Genomic DNA, 19,821 nt, shown 5'->3' with positions numbered 1-19,821 from the left:
TAGAATCTTTTCCTTGCACATCATGTAGTACAAGGATAGAGGTAGGAATCTGGGAAAATATGAAGTATAAAGCCCTAATTCCAGCCAGTTTAAGACAGGAATGTAACACAGTTCTCAAAAGCTCAATCTTGTGGGAAGTAGATTAATAGGAATACACCCAGAGGGACTGAGAAAGCTAGCTCCCTATCCCTTCTGGAGGCAAAAGCTTCTTTACCTGCTATGAACCGAGGTGACTGGCTCAGAAGGCAGACAGCAAAGCCAAAGGGAACTGTCTGTTTCCATGGCAGAGCGCTCAGAGAGTTCAAAACAAGAGAATAGTGTAAATAGTTTGTTTCAGAGATACAGTAAGTAAGCTGGACTGTGAGTTTTCATTCAATTCCTCATGGGGGTTCAAACTGAAACACACTTTTGAAGGCTGATATATACATCTTGTAAAACTCCTTATTCTTATAGGTTTGTTGTTCAACAGATAGCTATCAACAATTAAAATTAAGATGATATACACTGGGGAATTCTAGTTTTTAAGAGGATCTCTCTGATCAGTGAAGTGTCTCACATTGCTGACAAGTTTTGCAACTGCTTTCTTGCTGTCTGTGCTGAAGAATATCTCGGAAGTACCAACGTTCACAGTCAATGTACCCCAGATGTGCTTCTGAGACAGCCCAAATGTAGGGACAAAATAAAGGATCACATCCTCCCCTGGGATCCAGATTACTTACATTTCTGAAGTCCAGTGTTCATCTGCGTGTGAGAAAGAAGCTGAAAGGACAGGTCACCTGGCCCTGGTAGACAGGCTAGCATGGCAGACTGGCATCAACACAACATGGGGCAGTCACTCACACTGCAATGAACAAAAAAAAACAAGGTCATGGAATACAAGGGAACTCAAGGAAGATTACTAGGGACATCAGATATGAGCAGCAGAGGCCCAAGTTTAGACAGATAAGCAATTTAATTAGCAGCATGGGGCCGGCCCCGCGGCTTAGCAGTTAGGTGCGCGCACTCCGCTGCCGGCGGCCTGGGTTTGGAACCCGGGCGCGCACCGACGCACTGCTTCTCCGGCCGTGTTGAGGCCGCATCCCACGTACAGCAACTAGAAGGATATGCAGCTGTGACATACAACTATCTACTGGGGCTTTGGGGGGAAATAAAATAAATAAATAAAATCTTAAAAAAAAAAATTAGCAGCATGTTGGTCGGAAATATATCTACATCTTTAGCTGTAGCAACAATTTGCTCCCAACTATTACTATGGCTAAAATGATATTTCAATCAGCTGAGATATGTGGGTGGGGAAAATAAAAACTGGAAAACACCTATCCACACAAATAATTGGAAAATGTAGGTGCATCTGTAAGGTCTTTCATGCTCACAAGCTATAGATGCACTCGCTTGGCATCTACATTTCCTGTAGACTGCCTCTCCCTACTGCTTTTGGATAGGCCCGTGGTGCTGCCAGATAAACAGCACGCTGGCTCTCATCTGTGCTCCAGCTAAGGCAGGAGCAGAAAAGCTAGGGCACATTCTAACTGAGGTGAAGGGAAAGATGATTTCTCTTTCCCTGAAAATAGAACAGTGTTCTTGAAGAGAGCTGGCTCTCATAGGGATTGGCTCAGTCTATTTACAGCCCTGTTTGGGGGCCAGGGCAGTCAGACATTTCCAGAAGCAGTACAGTATATGAGTTGCAAAGGCACCCAAAGTCCGACTTGTGGCCCTGGTTAATCTGAACGTGCTTTTTTGTGTGTGTGTGAGGAAGATCAGCCCTGAGCTAACATCTGATGCCAATCCTTCTCTTTTTGCCAAGGAAGATTGGCCCTGGGCTAACATCTGTGCCCATCTTCCTCTACTTTAGATGGGACACCACCACAGTATGGCTTGACAAGCGGTGCGTAGGTGCATGCTCGGAATCCAAACCTGTGAACCCTCGGGCCGCCGAAGCGGAGCACGCGCACTTGACAGCTGGGCCACCGGGCCGGCCCTGAACGTGTTTTTAAAAGGAAGAAGGAACAAAGCATCCTAGGAGACACAATTAACTACTGTTAAAGCAAATTCTGTTTGTAAGTTTCTGAGGATTCACCTTTCCTATTGCCTATCACACAATCAGACCTCCTGAACCCAAAAAAGAAAAAAAGTGCATTGCCCCCAGAGTAAATCAAGGAGGTAGTAGGCTGCCAGCAGCCCTCTTTGGGCAGGCGATCCTGACATTATGTCAAGATGGCATGGTTTCATCAGTGATGTCTACACAGCTCCAGCAAGCACACGTTGATGTGACCTTCTGTAGGGAAGGAAGCCATGTCAACAATATAAGTTCCCTGTGTACCAAGGACCAAGCTTTTCTCAAACAAGTATAATGTACACATGGAGTTCCTTTCCCATAATGCAAAACCCAGAAATCAAGGTGGCATATTAAGGCTTAGATCACAACAAAAGAGGAGTGGGGAGAAAGCTCAAATGTTAAACAAAGACCACAAAACCTCTTTCTTTCCTCTTAGAGGGCCCTCTCAGGTATGTGAAACTACCTTGTCACTATGAGCATCAGACAGCTCCAACTTGCAAGGCCAGGTAGCTGAAAAGATACTTTGTAGAAGAGGCTGCTCAAACTGTGTCTAAGACAGCAACTGCAGAAAGCACTGAAGATTGAAGGCCTCAATGAGAACAGAGCTGCCTAAGAGTTCTGGCACAGATTCAGTCTTTTTAGGTCTCTGGTGAGCAGAATAACAGAATGAACACAGTGTGCCAAGTGCTGTGCCTCAAGAAATAAAAAGTGCTCTGTTGGGGTCAAATGACTGTCTGCTTACAATCCCTTCCCTTGTGAATGCTGATCTCTATTTAATAACCTCTCCCCTATGGTCTTAATATAGCTGAGGGCAAAATCCAAGGAAAGGAAGGGAATTAACCAATACTGGAGCCTAATATTGTGAAATGGGCTGTATGAGGGGCTTTACTGATGTTTTCTTAATTAGGTCTCCCAACCTTTCTTGGAGATAGGCAATAATTTCACTTGCCATCTCATCATCTCTAGCCTGGATTACTACAATAGCCTTCTAAATGGTCTCTCTGTTCCACTCTTGCCCCTATCACCCAATCTATTCTCCCCACAGCAGCCAAGTAATTTATTTGTTTAATTGGAAATCATATCAGCTCAAAAATCTCCAATGACTTCCTATCTCACTTAGAATAAAATACAAAATCCTAACATGGCTGACAAGGCCTTCCATGATCTGTTACTACTACCTCTCTGACCTCATCTTCTAACCTCCCCTGCCCCTCTTGCTGACTCTACTTCCAGCCACAGTGGTATCCTTGAAGCTCCTCCAATGAGCCAAGCACACTCTAATCTCCAGGCCTTGCACTTCATCTGGGTAGATGAGATATTGTGATGATGGAGGCACAAAGAACACATTGACTCACTTTTTTGTGTGTGTGTGAGGAAGATCAGCCCTGAGCTAACGTCCATGCCAATCCTCCTCTTTTTGCCGAGGAAGAGTGGCCCTGGGCTAACATCCGTGCCCATCTTCCTCCGCTTTATATGGGACGCCGCCACAGCACGGCCTGACAAGCGGTGCATCGGTGCACGCCCGGGATCCGAACCCAGACCGCCAGCAGCAGAGCACACTCACTTAACCGCTACGCCATGGGGCCGCATCTGGCTTTTTCTTAAACATAAATTCCAATATAACTTCACAGCTGATATTTCCAGAAGCACAATTAGACCCAGAAATCAACACTAGCACTACCTTTTGAAAGGGCCTCAAAATTCAAGCCCTGACTTCTGAATAGAATCAAGTAGTAACCAGGAGATCGGGCCAAGGGAGCTGTAGACGTCACAGAAAAGAAAAAAGATCTCCTTGGCAGAGCCTCTCTGTGAGCTCTCAGCCAGATTTCTTACCGTCAGCTGGTCTGCTCCCTAAGCAGGAGGACTACAATATCACAGTGAGCAAGAACTAAGGTGTTCAAACTCTGCTGGGGCGTTCACACAAGTGCTAGTCCCAGACTACTTCTCATTAAGGAACAAAACCCTTGTCCCCACTGGGAAAACTCAAAAGTAGTTTCATCTGTGCCCACCGCCCACCCCGCCCCCCGCCAGAGGACTGAGCGGTTTCATTAGACTTGTGACGTCACACACTCCGCTTTCCCAGGTCGCATCTGATAAAGGACCATCTCTGGCTTAGGGTAGGTCTGTGCTGGTAAGAAAAGCTCAGTTGTGTTTGTGCTGCTTGTCGTTGCTTATGCTTAGGCTTATGCCCAGTGAAGGGTAGGGAAAAGAGGAAGAGGAAGACTCCTCTTCATATGTTTTTTTGGTGGGAAAAGGAGGGAGAGAGAAGATGAAGTGCTAACAAAGGAATTTTTACTTGGGAGGGTGGGGGTGGTGGGTGAAATGATCTAGAGCCATCAATTCCCAGCACAGTCTCACTACCCTCAATCTGGTGCCTTCCAGTACATTTCTTTGCCAGTTCTCTCTCCTGCTTTCCTTTCCTTTCCCTGTCTTCAACCCCCACCTTCAAAAAGAAAACACACACCCCCCAAAAAGGTTGACTAGCCCAGTTTCTGATTCATGCTGTGATTGACAAATTTAAATCTGCCATTTATGGACTTTAATTAAAAAGTGAAACTGAGAGCAGTGCCATCTCTGAGATCCCAAGTAAAGAAAGAAAATATTATACCTCTTGTTATCCGACTCCACTTTATAAAATACATCCAACAGTGAAAATCCTGAGTACATGCATCTTAAGAGAATATGATTAACATTGAGAAAGTGCATTAATTAAAAGAGTCATCACTATCTCTTATTAAGCCTTCTCATCCATGAGTTAAAGGCTTATCTAAAAAGACTACTTTTTGATAACGGGGGAAAAAGTTTTATCCTACTGTTCCCTGTTCCTTTACTCCTGGGGTCTAAGAAATTAGGTTAAAACCTAAAGGAAACACCAAAATACTGCTCTGGGGAAAATAAACAGGGCCAAAGATGACAAAAATTACATGTTTATCAAATCAGACTCTGCAAAATCAGTCATCTTTATGGTCTGTTACAATAAAACAATCTATTCAACAGGTAATTCTCTCAGTCCAGGTAACTGTGAATTTCCAACTAAACTGTACTTTTCACTATTTACCCAACCTGAATAAAGTTCAGCCATTGCTCAAAGCCATCTTTCTTCTCTATCTTTAACCCAATAGTGGACCTAAAAGTCACTTGCAACTGTGACCTCTAGGTCACAACTCTAGGCTAGGGGAAAGAGAAGGAGAAAGAAAGGGATATGCACTCTGGACTTATTCTATCGAAAGTCCAGAACTAACTCTGCTGCAAACCATCTCCACATAGCTCAACACATGAGGCTCGAGGGGTTTGGAAACATTACTTCTAACTACCACCCTTTAGAACCCATCACAACAGGTCCTCTTCCTATCCTGTTTCCCACCCCCACCCTGGTCCCTAAAGGTGCTTTCTCTGCCAGTGCTTTCTTTAGCAAGGATGCTCTTTCCTGGATTCTCTTATTATTTAACTCATCTATGACCCACTGCTTTCTCTTGAATTTGTTATTCCAGTACCAGGAAAGTATTCTCCCTCGACATTCTAACCTTTCAACTGGAGTGTGAGCTTCCTAAGACCAGAGACTGTCTTTTATTTATCCTTCCAAGTTACAGGGTCAAGAACAAGATTATTTACATAGTAGATGTTTAATGAATATTATTGGCTCACATTCCTGAAGAATAGCATCTACTTTAATCCCAGACTCTGGAAATTATCTTAATTTACGTCCTTGAAACACATGGATAATACAAGTGCCAACAAGTGTCTCTGCATGTGCCTGTGCAGTTCCTTCACTCTGGGAGTGAGAGGATAGAGGAGATAAAAAATGCCTGGGCATTTTAAAACAAGCAGCAGCCCAGGTACAACTTTTGAACTGTATTGAAAAGTATCATTTGGCTTCTGTACTTTAATCCCCATTAAGTAGAAATCAGTGTTCCTAAAAATGTGAAAATGCAGGTTGTGTTCACTGCAGACAGCTTGATCAGAACTTGCAATTTTTCATTATGGGATGTAACAGGCTTGAGTTTCCAAAGCCCTATCAGGGCTGGATCACTATAACTTAGGCTGGCTGAACCATCTTAGAAGGTAGACTGACCTCTGCATTTAACCACATTCATAATCGCAAGCAGAGCTGTCAGAGTGGGTAGAATTTTACTCAAAAGCACTGGGACTGTGCCCAAGTGCTTGTCTTGTGCAAGACAAGAACAACAAGAAACCAGAAGAAACTGCTCCCTTGAGATAAAGACACAAATATCGGATTTTTACCTTTTACAATTTCCTGTAGAAACTTGTACTGAATCAGAAAGTCTTAAATTATTATTCAGAGGAAACATAACTCAACAAATGTGCTACAATTATGTGGTAATTTTTAATCTTTAAAGCCCTGAATCCCACATGAGTCCACGAAAAGCTGCCAGGTGACGGAGAGGCACTGATCTCACACCCAGATGGGGAAACTGAGGCAACAGAACCAAACTATTTTTTAAAAAGGGGAACTGTAGGAAAGACATCAAAGTTGGGTATAATTTTAGGTCTCAGGGTGTCTAGAAAGTCCTTTAATAGGCCCTGATTGAGCCCATAACAAGTCAGACCACAGATGGGTATTCATTCTGATAAAAACGGAAAAGGCAGCTCCCCAGTGTAGCTTCTGTAACCTTATAGATCAGAGCCAGGACATGGAAAAAGAATTTTAAGAATTTAACAGGCTGTTAAAAAATTTTGGCAAGCATGTGTTTAGAACAGCTAAACAAGTTGCTTATTCATGCCCTCTCTCCTCCCCTCAACTGCACGAGGCACAACAGAGGCCAGATTCTCTAGTGACTCTCTTGCCTCAGAATCACCTCACCAAAGAGTAGGCCCTCTAGCCCAGTCTAGAGCCTGACTTTCAAGTTTAAAGTGTAATAGAAATTTAAGAGACTTAAGGTCATTTAGAAGGCTCATTCCTGGGGCTGGCCCCGTGGCTTAGCGGTTAGGTGCATGTGCTCCGCCACTGGTGGCCCGGGTTCAGATCCTGGGCGCGCACCGAGGTGCCGCTTATCTGGCCATGCTGCGGCCGCCTCCCACATACAGCAACTAGAAGGATGAGCAACTGTGACATACAACTATCTACTGGGGCTTTGGGGGAAAAAAGGAGGATTAGCAATAGATGTTAGCTCAGAGCCGGTCTTCCACAGCAAAAAGAGGAGGATTAGCATGGATGTTAGCTCAGGGCTGATCTTCCTCACCAAGAAAAAAAAAAAAAAAAAGCTCATTCCATTCTGGGTACACAACCACGAGGTGTTATTTTGAAACAAGTCTAGATTGAGAGCGTTTGGGTCTGTGTGTGCCAGCATTTCCTGACCCTAGTGCAGAGGGGTCTTCCTTTTCTGGGTCTAAAGTATATCATCAAAGTTAACTGCTGGGTTGAGAAATTTCAAGAGACATTTATAAACCTATGTTTTTGCTATGTAGTGAGTGACAATGATTTATACTGCATAAGAGATAGTTTATCAAAACTGCAGAGAATGGCTTAAATGAAATTTTGAAAAGGTGTGTTGACGAGTTATGAATGGAAGCAGTGAAAGAGACAGGATCCACTGGAACATCTGAATGCATGTGAGGGGAGTGAAGACACATCTCCCACCGAAGTCGTGTGGAGAAATATAAGCAACTACTAAATATATAAAGAAATGGTGCAACTATCTAATAATTAAAAAAATGTAAAATTAAGTGGAATGAGATCCTATTTTTTGCTTAAAAATTGACAAACACGTTTCAAAAAGAAATCTAAAACACTCTGAGTTAAGGATATAATAGTCACTAAAGTGAGAGGTTAAATTGATACATTCTTTCTAGAAGTAAGTATAAACAGTTTTTATTTATTTTTATTTTTTTATTTTTTTGTAAGGAAGACAAGCCCTGAGCTAACATCCGATGCCAATCCTCCTCTTTTTTGCTGAGGAAGAGTGGCCCTGGGCTAACATCCGTGCCCATCTTCCTCTACTTTATATGGGACGCCACCACAGCATGGCTTGCCAAGCAGTGCGTCGGTGCACGGCCGGGATCCGAACCGGCAAACCCCGGGCCGCCACAGCGGAGTGCAGGCACTTAACTGCTTGTGCCACCAGGCCGGCTCCTATAAACAGTTTTTAAAATATTCATGCTCTTTGATATAGTAATTACACTTCTAAAATCTAATTTAAGAAAATATCAGAGATGTGAACAAAGACTTACATATGACTCTCTTCACTGCAGTGTTGTTCATAATTGTGTAAAAACTGGAAACAATCTAAAAGTCCTTTAAAAGCAAGGAAATGGTTATATAAATTATGGGATATTCATCTAATAAAACTGGCATGAGCCTCCCAACTTAAAAAATATATATTGGGGCCGGCCCTGCGGAGTAGCGGTTAAGTGCACGCACTCCGCTGCTGGCGGCCCGGATTCAGATCCCGGGCGCGCACCAATGCACTGCTTGTCAGGCCATGCCGTGGTGGCATCCCATATAAAGTGGAGGAAGATGGGCACAGATGTTAGCCCAGGGCCAGTCTTCCTCAGCAAAAAGAGGAGGATTGGCATGGATGTTAGCTCAGAGCTGATCTTCCTCACACACACACACACACACACACACAAAATATATATATAGTTAAAGAATATCTTAAGGAAAAAATGCTTATAACATTAATGCTGGCTAAAAAAGTACATACAATATGTAAATATGGTATAATACTTTTGTAATGTATACTACATATATATACATAAAATTATGAAGTTATTTATATTTGTATAATTTTATTTATTTATTTATTTTTCCCCCAAAGCCCCAGTAGATAGTTGCATGTCACAGTTGCACATCCTTCTAGTCGCTGCATGTGGGACGCGGACTCAGCATGGCCAGAGAAGCGGTGCGTCGGTGCGCGCCTGGGATCCGAACCCGGGCCGCCAGCAGTGGAGTGCGCACACTTAACCGCTAAGCCACGGGGCCAGCCCTGAAGTTATTTATATTTGACCATCAAATGCACTACAGCACGTTGTGGGGATAAATTCTCATTCCTGGACTATCTAGTTTAGGATAACATTTTAATTAGTTTTATTTCTTGAACATAAAACCAACAGAGCCAAGGACGTTACCTAGGAAAAAACTGTGAGGCAAGGGCAAGTCACTTTCTGATAAGAAGTTTCCAAATGAGGAAAATTCACATATAGATAGATGTCAACTGCAGCTCAAATCACCTCAAGAACTTGGATTAACAAGAGGCACTGTATCTAAGTGGTTAAGACAAGACTTTGGGTTTGTTTTTTTGTGTGTTTTTTTTTTTTGTGAGGAAGATCAGCCCTGAGCTACCATCCATGCTAATCCTCCTCTTTTTGCTGAGGAAGACTGGCTCTGAGCTAACATCTATTGCCAATCCTCCTCCTTTTTTTTCCCCAAAGACCCAGTAGATAGTTGTATGTCATAGTTGCACATCCTTCTAGTTGCTGCATGTGAGACGCGGCCTCAGCATGGCCGGAGGAGCGGTGCGTCGGTGTGCGCCCAGGATCCAAACCTGGGCCGCCAGTAGCGGAGCGTGCACACTTAACCGCTAAGCCATGGGGCCAGCCCCAAGACTCTGGGTTTGAATCCCAGTTTGCTGCTTACTATCTGTGTGACCTTGGGAAGGACACTTAACTTCATCTGTAAAATGTATCTACTTCATGGGACTGTTGTGAGGATTAGATGGGTTTAATATAGTCAAGTGCTTAGGATACTGGTGCCTCACATATAGTGAACATTTAAATGTTGGCTATTATCATTTTCCTAATCTATCAAAATCCAGGTCACTTTTTATTTTGCCAACAGAATCAAACCACCACCTTACCTTTTTTCAGTTCTTTATACTTTGAAACATGTTTACATACATTATTTCATTTGAAATGTAAAACAATCTTTTTTTTTTTCGGTGAGGAAGATCAGCCCTGAGCTAACATCCATGCTAATCCTCTTCTTTTTGCTGAGGAAGACCGGCTCTGAGTGCTAACATCTATTGCCAATCCTCCTCCTTTGTTTTTTTTTCCCCAAAGCCCCAGTAGATAGTTGTATGTCATAGCTGCACATCCTTCTAGTTGCTGTATGTGGGACGCGGCCTCAGCACGGCCGGAGAAGCAGTGCGTCGGTGCGCACCCAGGATCCGAACCCGGGCTGCCAGCAGCGGAGCGGGTGCACTTAACCACTAAGCCACAGGGCCGGCCCAAAACAATCTTTTAATCTGATAGAATAAGCATCATTTCCTTTCTATAGATTACGAAACCCTGGCTCAGAAAGATTAAGTAATTTGGCCAGCGACATGCAGCTGGGATGTGGACCTCGTACTGGATTCTCTGTCTTAACTCTTAGACTTGTGGTTCATTCCATTAGACAAGTATTTTCTAATCTGTAGGCTGTGACCAGCCTTAAAAAATTTTTTGAATAAAAAAAAAATCACAAAGTAGCAGTGAGAATGCTTACTGTTTCATGACTCTGTTTCAATTATCCAAATTATATGTGTGTATTTAGGGGGATGTAATCTTTATTGTGGGTATAGACAAAAAATATTTGAAAAACACTGCACTATACCATAGCTGCCTCTCAAGTCAGTTATTTATTGAGCACCTATCATATCTTTCTTCTTATAATACTATATATACAACAAAAACATACAATTCTAAGCCATGGTTTTGTTTTTAAAAATGTGAATCTAATTACTGACTTTCCTATGGATTGGGGGAATCACCTGTCCCAGATTAGCACTTTGCACTATAACTCTATTTTACTTTGCTAGCCTAACATTTTGGAATCAGCTCTTAGTGAAAATCCTTTCAAGGCAAACTATAAGCCAGCAATTATAACCAAGGTAAGAATGCACTGGGAAAGTGACTACATAAAGGCAAAGGGAAGCTTTAAGTTCAAGTGGTCAGATTTTTTTTTCCAGAGGAAAGCTGTATCACTCACACTGAGGAAACTATATCAGAGAATAACACAAGTAATGATCAATCAGTTATCTCTCATCCTCAAACAATTCTGGCACAGAAAACTCTTTCCCTCCTATCTTCACGCTCTTCTCGCATGTGAGAAGTAAACCCTGACTAACTCTGAACCTACTCTCAATTCATACCTTTTCTAAGTCCATTTCCATTTGGACACTTGTACTATGACGGTTTTTGGAAGCTGGGCATCATAGAACCCACCAAGGTCTCTAACAGGAAGCATCCCTCTGCTCTCTATGGTATTTTAAATTTGGGGGGAAAAGGAGCTCACACTTTTCCTTGGCCACATATCTACTATATCCACTATAATTCATTTGTCCTGTTACCTTCCTAGAACTAGTTCTCTGCACACAATGCCTTAAGCTTATGTACCTTACAATTCTAGTGAAGAGTTTTAAAAAGGCTAGTAAATTCAGTGCAGGTAGGAAACAAAGTTTTACTTAAAGTTAACACATTGCCTTTCACTCTATCTTCTAGTCTGCTGCCATCCAGGGTTAGTTTGGCAACAGGCAGATTTTAAGGTAACAGGACAAGGCATGATTGATATATTAATACATTCTGTTCATTTAGGCCCTTCCTACTCCTCCCCCAGCCTGAGTAGAGGACCAGGACGAATCCTGACATGTAACAACTTTTGGTGAGGGCTTCTACAGCCTTGGTGCTGTGTCACTGAGACTCACTATAACTTGAAGCTTTATGGCTTACACTCCACATGTCCAAGAAGTTACCAGGTTTCTGAAGCTAAAGGGTCTCTGAAAGCAGGAAAGGCTGCTAAGCCTAAACAGGACCCAGGAACTGCAAGTCTACTGAGGAAGAGGAGCACTCCCTCTTCCCACACCCTGCAAACAACCACAACTAGCCAATGAAATTCGAAATTACCGGCTCAATCCACAGGAACAAGTTGAGAACAGAAACGCAGTCCCTGCTAGAAGAATCCTTTTATAGCTAGAGTAAACACCTCCTGAAATAAGATTCTGAACTTAGCTTTAGGAAGCTTCGTCATTTCAGGAATTGCCCACGAAACAAAACAAAAACTAACAAAGTAGTAAGTCCTTTAAATCTCTCAAGGATTCAAAGTACCACAACTCACTCACCATCAGCAGGATTCTTTTGCTCCCTTCTGTGGCCCTGAGAAATTCCACAATCATTCAGCATTGTTATTTATCAGTATGTGGCTGGTTCTAACTGGTCAAATATGCCTTATACCACATTTTAAGTCCCACTCAAACAAAGCAATTTAACTCAAGATTACTCTAGCATTGAGAAAATCAGGGAAAAAATTATGTAAATACATGTTTTAACCCTATAGATGCCCGAATGATTTGCCTTCCTTTTATCTCAAAGGTATCTCAAAAGAATGGCTACCCAAATTAACATTTTATGGACAGTGGCAGAAAACAAAAGCACACAACTCTTCTATTCCTGGTACATGCCTCCTTCACTCAGTGTACCCATTCACTCTCCTAATTTCTAGTCTGTAAACTTCTCTCTTTAGGGCCTCCCTCACCAACTGAGCGTCCTTACCAACTTCCACCTAGTTCCCTCTGTTAAATCACTTCAATTGGATTATAAACAGAAAAGTACCCAGAGTGAGGAGGGTATCCACAAAGGAATGAGGGGTGGGGGCCGGTGTGAGGAATCAGAATCCAAGTGGTATGAGGGAAGCATCCCCAGAGGGGCTGCAGTGATTACTCCCCCTCCAACAGAAATGAGCCCCAATAGGGTCCACTCAGATCTGATCTTTTTTTTTTGTTTTTTTTTTTAATTTTATTTATTTATTTATTTTTCCCCCCAAAGCCCCAGTAGATAGTTGTGTGTCGTAGCTGCACTTCCTTCTGGTTGCTGTATGTGGGACGCGGCCTCAGCATGGCCGGAGAAGCGTTGCGTCAGTGCGCGCCCGGGATCCGAACCCGGGCCGCCAGCAGCGGAGCGCGTGCACTTAACCTCTAAGCCACGGGGCCGGCCCTGATCTTCTAAATATTAAATTCTCCACTAACAGGAACAAAGCCTCCTAGGAGAAATGGCTGAGGCAGAGGAAGTACTAGATGAGTCTGGTATATTTTATTGTGCAGGAAAGGAAGGAAGTACTCAAAGAATAATGATGACATGTCAAAGGACACAGAAACCATGGCACGCCGAATTGGTAAGGGAAAGCCCAGAAAGAAAGGGAAACCTCAGTAAAAATTATAGAGAACAGAGAATGGGTACACTGAGTGAAGCAGGCATGTACCAGGAACTAAACTGTAAACTTTTGTTTTCTACCACTGCTCATAAGATGTTAATTGGGTAGTATCAGCTAATCCTTTGAAATAAAGGAGCCTCAAATCATTTGGGCATCTTTAGGGTTAAACATATAGTTATATAATTTTTTCCTGATTTACTAGCAAAATCTAGATAATCTGAATAGCAAAAAAAAAGATAATAACAGATTATTATCTTATTGACTAAAACAGGAAATCACGAGTCCATACTAACATAAATAAATAAACTAATAAATTGAAAGTCTGAAGAGGAAGAGGATATTTACATAGTTTCAAAGTATGTCCTCCCAAAATACTTACTAACCACAAAGAGAAAAGCAGTAACTTTACACGGGAAATGCCTAGCAGGCACCAACTCAAGGTGTTGGACCACCTTACTCAAGGGATCAAACATTACCAGTAATGGGACAAATAAATATTCTGTACCTCTTGAAATTATGCACTGAAGAACACAGCATCATTCCTGTGATATTCCTACTGAAGATGTATAAGCTAAATTAAACATGAGGAAGCATCAGACAATCTTAAATTGAAGGACTTTCTACAAAATAACTGTCAGTAGCATCAAGGTCATGAAAGTTAAAGAAGGCCTGAAGAACTGTTCCAGACTGAAGAAGACCAAGAAGACATAACAAATAAATGCAATGTGTGATTCTGAACCGGATCCTTTTCGCAATAAGGGACATTACTGGTACAACTAGCAACATTTGAAGAGGGTCTGAGAATTATATGATAGCAATGTATCAATGTTAACTTCCTGCTTTTGATGGTTGTATTGTGGTAATGTTGGAGAATGTCCTTGTTTGTAGAAGACAAACACTAAAGAATTCAGGGACGATAAAGCATCAGGTCAGCAACTTACTTTCGAATGATTCAAGGAAAAAATATTCTTTGTGCTGTACTTGTAACTTTCCTATAAATTCGAGACTGTTTCCAAAAATTTTATTTAAAAAAAAAAACCCCAAGATAGCAGTGTTGAAGTCTGGAAAGTGTGTATGGCGGGGTGGAGATCATAAAGAATTGGAGACGTGGTCTGCTGCTAACCATTCTCATTTTATCTTAATGCAGGTGACTTATCTCTGAATTGGTGAGTGCCGACACTGGGGTTCTTGCCATCTGGAATAGGTTTTCTGTATCTTTCTGCCTCATCAACTTCCAATTTCTTTTCAGCACTTATCTGAATAACATTTTCTCCAGTGTCTATACTTCAAATTCTCTCCCAACCTCTACTTTGTTCTGGCAATGTTTCCACTGTTTGGCATTCATGCAACCCTCCTACCCTAAAGATGGAGAATTGTACCTTTGAAAAGCTTCCAAAAGAAATGTCTATCCTAAAGGAGACGCTATTAATGACGCTCCTTTCTTCAGGCCTGACACTCACTAACATCTCCATCAAGCTGTTCACATTTTAATAAGAGCTTTTCAAGGCCCTTCTTGAACCTTCCTAAACACACATCCTGAACCTCAGCAAAGTGCCATGCAAACTCCCCTATGCTCTAAGGGAAAGCCTTGTTATATATTCCGGAGTGTGACAGAGTTTTGACACTCTTTCCTCCCACTACACAAAAGTTTCAAATGACATCATAAGATTTATCTCTTGATTTCCTGAAAAGTACCAAGTGTAACTAGCTTCTCCACTTTCACACCAACAGCAGCTGGCAGGCAGGGTCTTGGTTATTCCACAGCAGAAAAGTTTTTAGTAACAATCAATGAAGAGCTTTGAAGTAGTACAAGGATGATGTTTATCACTCACCTTTTCCTCTTCTTTCCTAGTTAGTGTGATCAGGGAAGTTTTGGAGGAGGAACAAGTGCATTATGGCCCTTCTCCAAGCAGCCATGAACTTTCTTCCCTTACTTGAAACAAACACTAACAAAAACAGGCTCTTAAAATGCATTGCCATACTCCTTGGCAACTTATTCTCAACAAAATCGTTATGCAGCCACATTCATGAAGATATCTAAGGAGAAATGATCAGCCCTTGGGAAGAAAGCCTAGCAACAAAGAACACTAAGGTGAACAATAACATCCGAAACAAAAGCAGCAGCAAGTCACCTGGAGATCTAGGAACAGCCCTAGCTGGAATCAAGTTCAGTCTTTTGCATGTTAAGGAGATAAGATTTTGTGGTACGAGCCATTTATTTTTCAGGGTAACCATCAAACAATAATATTGAAAAGTTGGAGGGAAATAGCCAAAGGACTTAGTCCTCTTCTCAGAAAGACAAACTATTTCCTTTCTTTCTACTCCTGTTTCTCCACCTAGTAAGGATTGTTTCCAGAGATATCACGCAACTTTCTATTAAAATAACATACTAAAGTTCCTCAAAAACTTTCAGCCAAGAATACTCTATCCAGCAAAAATATCCTTCAAATATGATGGAGAAATAGTAACTCTCCCAGATAAACAAAAGCTAAGGGAGTTCATGGCCACGAGACCCCCACTACAAGAAATACTCAAGAAGGCCCTCAGGCCTGAAAAAAAGAAGAAAAAGGGAACACAAAGCTTGGAGGAAGGAGAAAAGTAGGTAGACAAACTCAGAAAAATAGTAGATCTTTACCGGAATAGGTTAGCAACCACTTAAATACTAAATTCAAAGATCAAAGGAAGAAATTCACCAAAAATAAATTTAACCTCATCACTGTAAACACACAGCCACAACACAAGATAGAATAAGGTATAACAAGAACAACTTAGAAGGGGAAGAGGAAAGTGACTGAATTGACTTAGTATAAGGAAATAGGAGGCCATCAGATAATGGACTATCTCATACACAAGATTTTTTGCCCAAAATAACATACTAAAGTTCCTATAGAGCTGAAGAAATGTGTCCTCAGTGTCCTACTGATTTAAAAAGTGCCCACAAGTTTTCTTTTGCACTTTGAAGAGAATTTCAAACGCAAACAGAAGACTAAACCGAAGCTTGCCAATTACTATAATCTTACAATAAGCACATATTGCTTGAATGACATTTAGTTCCATCTCAGTCTATTCTCCTATGATAAGTAGCAATGAACTCAAGGGCATGATCTCAGAATATAAAAAGCCATTAAGGCTGCTCCTAATAGATTCTTTTAAAATATGATCCTATACAGCTCTTCAAAAGAAGGACAATATGTTTTAATTGTGAGATGGATTTTTACAATGCTTTGACCTCCTGTCTAAAAGAGGTCTGGAAAAAGAAGTAACTGCAGTGGAAGGAGGGAGTGAAATGTGTCATTCTGGTTATTAACATCCATCAAGTTCATCCTTCAGCCTTGGGATAACTGCAGCCAAAAAACTGACTTGCAAGTAATTATCACCACTATCTGCAATAAAAGTTAATTGTACATAATTGAACTAACGCCCTAATCGGAGGGATGCTGCAACTGGCACGGAGCCCACTCCTCCTGCTCCTTCAGTCTGCAAATCAAACTGTTAATGATAATTTGTGGACAAACAAGAAATTGCTCTCATGGTTTCCCCACTGCAAATCACTCAGCAATTCTAGCTAATGCCCAGCATGGTGGACCAGGAGAAAAATCATTAACCAGTGCTTCCTTTGATAAAGATGAATTTTAACAATACCCAAGCCCATTAAGGCTGAGGGTTGCTGAGAATTGTTCCATTTCCCCTGGACGCCCTCAGTAAGGCACTGTGGCCTGATCTCCACACACTAGTACTATGCACTACATGCACCCTGTGCCACTAGCATGTAGTACTAAGAAGAGACATTGTGGAAGGCCAGGAGCTACTATTACACTAATAATTTATCTTCTTGTAAGAGAATCCTGGATAATCTCATTTTTAGACAGGCAATGGCACTGTTGATTTATTTCAATAGCAAAAATTAAATCACTTCTGACTGGACTTTGGAGTTGATAGATTCCTGCTGCCTGACTCATTTGCCTTCAATTCTGGACAAGTACTGTGCCCTTTCCCTTGGAATTTAGTATCAGACTCTGCTTTTCAACTGTGTCTACAGCCCAAGAGACTAAGACTCCTAAGGGTATTGTGGAGTGTTAGGAAGCCATTCTGTTTTACAGAAGGGGAAAATTGTGGCCTTTATATCAACAGTGATCTGTAAAGTGGGCAGGAGGCAGGTAGCCCCTGCTGAAGCAGCAGAAGGTAAAAGAGAAAAGCAGGTACAAAGTGCTACCTCTGCTTATTTTTTCTTAGGTGGTTTGCGCTCTATTCTGGCAAGGAGGTGGCTACAAATTAATGCAATTAGAACCTTTCCCAAAGACACAGCTGGACCATCTGCCTATTTGGTACACTTTTTGGTAAAAGTTATTTTGGAAGGTTGCAACTCACTTCCTCTAGTCATTAAAAGACAACACTTTCTGATGTGAAATACGGAAAAACCTAGGAATAGCTCAGCCAGGATGTAAAAAATAGAAAGGGCTCTAGAAACTGTAATATGGATAGCAAAGGGAAACAAGAGTTTAACTCAGTAGGGACATCATTCATTTATCATTCATTCACTCAGCACCTATGATGCACCAGGCACTGTGGTAGTACTATGTATTGGGAATACAAATATGACAGACAAAATGCCTGATGAGAAATGTGAATAAAGCTGTTTGAAACCCCAAATAATGACACAAATACATCCAGGGAACAACGAGAAAGAAGGTGAACAACAATATGGGTCATTGAAGGCCGAGCAAGAATTTATCAGATTGAGGAGGGTAGGCCATTCTAGGGAGAAAAAACTAGCATAACGAAAGGTACGCAGTTGTAAAACTAAATGGCATGTTTGGGGAACCACACGTGGTCTGGTGTGGAAAGTAGGGTGCTGAGTATATTTGCTAAGCCTGGAGATAAGCCTGATGTGCTAAATTATGAAGAACCTTACATTTCATACTAGAGGGACAGAATAGCAGATTAAGCATAAAGCTGGGCTGGAGTCACAGCTCAATGTTCTTACCATCAAATCAGTGTAAAAGTAGCCCCAACATCTTATAGAATAATTGTGATGATTAAATGAGATTATTTTCATGAAGTGCTTAGTACAGTGCCTAGACTCAGTGATGGTAGTTGTGACTATTATTAGCTAATGTCAGACTTTATCCCACAAGCCATGGGGAAATAGGGACAGATTTTAAGGAGAGTAACATGATCAGATGTCTATTTTAAATAAATCTGCTGGAAGTGTGAAAGACAAACAGGAGATGGCAGAAGTCAGTTAAGGAGCTACAGTGATTTTGAGGTGAGAGATGATTTCAAATGAAGGTGTCATAAGAAGGCTGTCACACAAAGGAGGGAGGAGCTTTGTCTCTAAGCTTCAGAGATCAAAAACAGGTTAATAAATTACAGTCTGAAGAAAGGCAATCTTAGGAGAAACACAAACATGATCTGAGCTTGTTCTAGTGGCTACGAATTTGGACTAGATGACCACTAAATCCAACTTCCAGATTCCATGATTCTAAATCATTTACAAAGGTAGTTTTGTAAAGTAATTAACAATTGCTTACATTTGTAGAGAGCTTCACAATTTTCAAAGTGCTTTCACATTGATTCTCTCACTGGATTTTCTCAAATGCCCTATGAGATAGCCACGCCACCTATCATTAGTCCCGTTTTCACAGATCAAGAAACCAGGAGGGCCGGCCCCGTGGCTTAGTAGTTAAGTGCGCACGCTCCGCTACTGGCGGCCGGGTTCGGATCCCGAGCGCGCACTGACGCACCGCTTCTCCGGCCATGCTGAGGCCACGTCCCGCATGCAGCAACTAGAAGGATGTGCAACTATGACATACAACTATCCACTGGGGCTTTGGGGGAAAAAAAGGAGGAGGATTGGCAATAGATGTTAGCGCTCAGAGCTGGTCTTCCTCAGCAAAAAGAGGAGGATTAGCACGGATGTTAGCTCAGGGCTGATCTTCATCACCAAAAAAAAGAAAAAAGAAACCAGGAAAATCTAGTAGGTGCCTAGACTACAACCAGGTTTTCTGACCCCTGGCTCTGTGCTCTTACCATTCTCACCACTGCCTCCAACATGGTGCCAGAGTTGAAAATCCATTCTGAGAATCCATCCCTCTTTGGTCACCTGTTCTAGTGTTTATTCTCAAAACCAGGAAATTCTTCTGCATGTCTCATTTTCATTGTTTGGGACCTTCAGCCCACTCTTCTGTCCTCTTCAAGGTGACTAAGAGCTAGTCATCTATCTTTATATAATGTTCCTTCATATTTGTATACTAAAAATGTCTGTCATTTCTCTAATCTAGGCTAATTAATCCCAATTCCTTGTTTTTTCACATAAATATTCTTTCCCTTAAGTTAGTTAAGTAACCTGACGCCTAATTTAATACTAGCTCCAGGAAGACAATAATCTCTTCCCATACACTCCAATTATAATCCCCAGATATCTATTAAAGAGTACCTCTCCAATTAATTCATACCAATATTACTGAGCACCTACAATGTAGCAAGGCATTGCTCTAGGAGGTAGGGACTCAGCAACAAACAAAACAGACAAAAACTCCTGCCTTCAAGGTGCTTCCATTTTTACATAGGGAAAAGTGAGAGGGTCAGACATACTTAATGAATAGGTAAGTTACACAGACTCTTA

General features: G+C 41.7%; 1 protein-coding gene across 3 annotated transcripts in view; it reads right to left on the bottom strand.

The window, feature by feature from the left end:
* Positions 1-19,821, bottom strand: part of FAM222B (family with sequence similarity 222 member B) — a 68,745-nt gene that overhangs the window by 10,639 nt on the left and 38,285 nt on the right. For 2 of the 3 annotated variants that reach the window (XM_058560243.1, XM_058560244.1), the window contains exon 2: positions 720-841. In XM_058560243.1, coding sequence (XP_058416226.1) covers positions 720-801 — 82 coding nt within the window. In that variant the 5' untranslated portion in view covers positions 802-841. Of the gene's footprint in view, positions 1-719; positions 842-8,245; positions 8,265-19,821 lie in introns of those variants that run through there. The other variant, XM_058560245.1, reaches the window with a different exon arrangement.

Source organism: Diceros bicornis, chromosome 18, assembly GCF_020826845.1.
Source record: "Diceros bicornis minor isolate mBicDic1 chromosome 18, mDicBic1.mat.cur, whole genome shotgun sequence".
Classification (NCBI taxonomy): Eukaryota; Metazoa; Chordata; class Mammalia; order Perissodactyla; family Rhinocerotidae; genus Diceros; species Diceros bicornis.
This window is presented reverse-complemented; position numbering and strand designations above follow the sequence as displayed.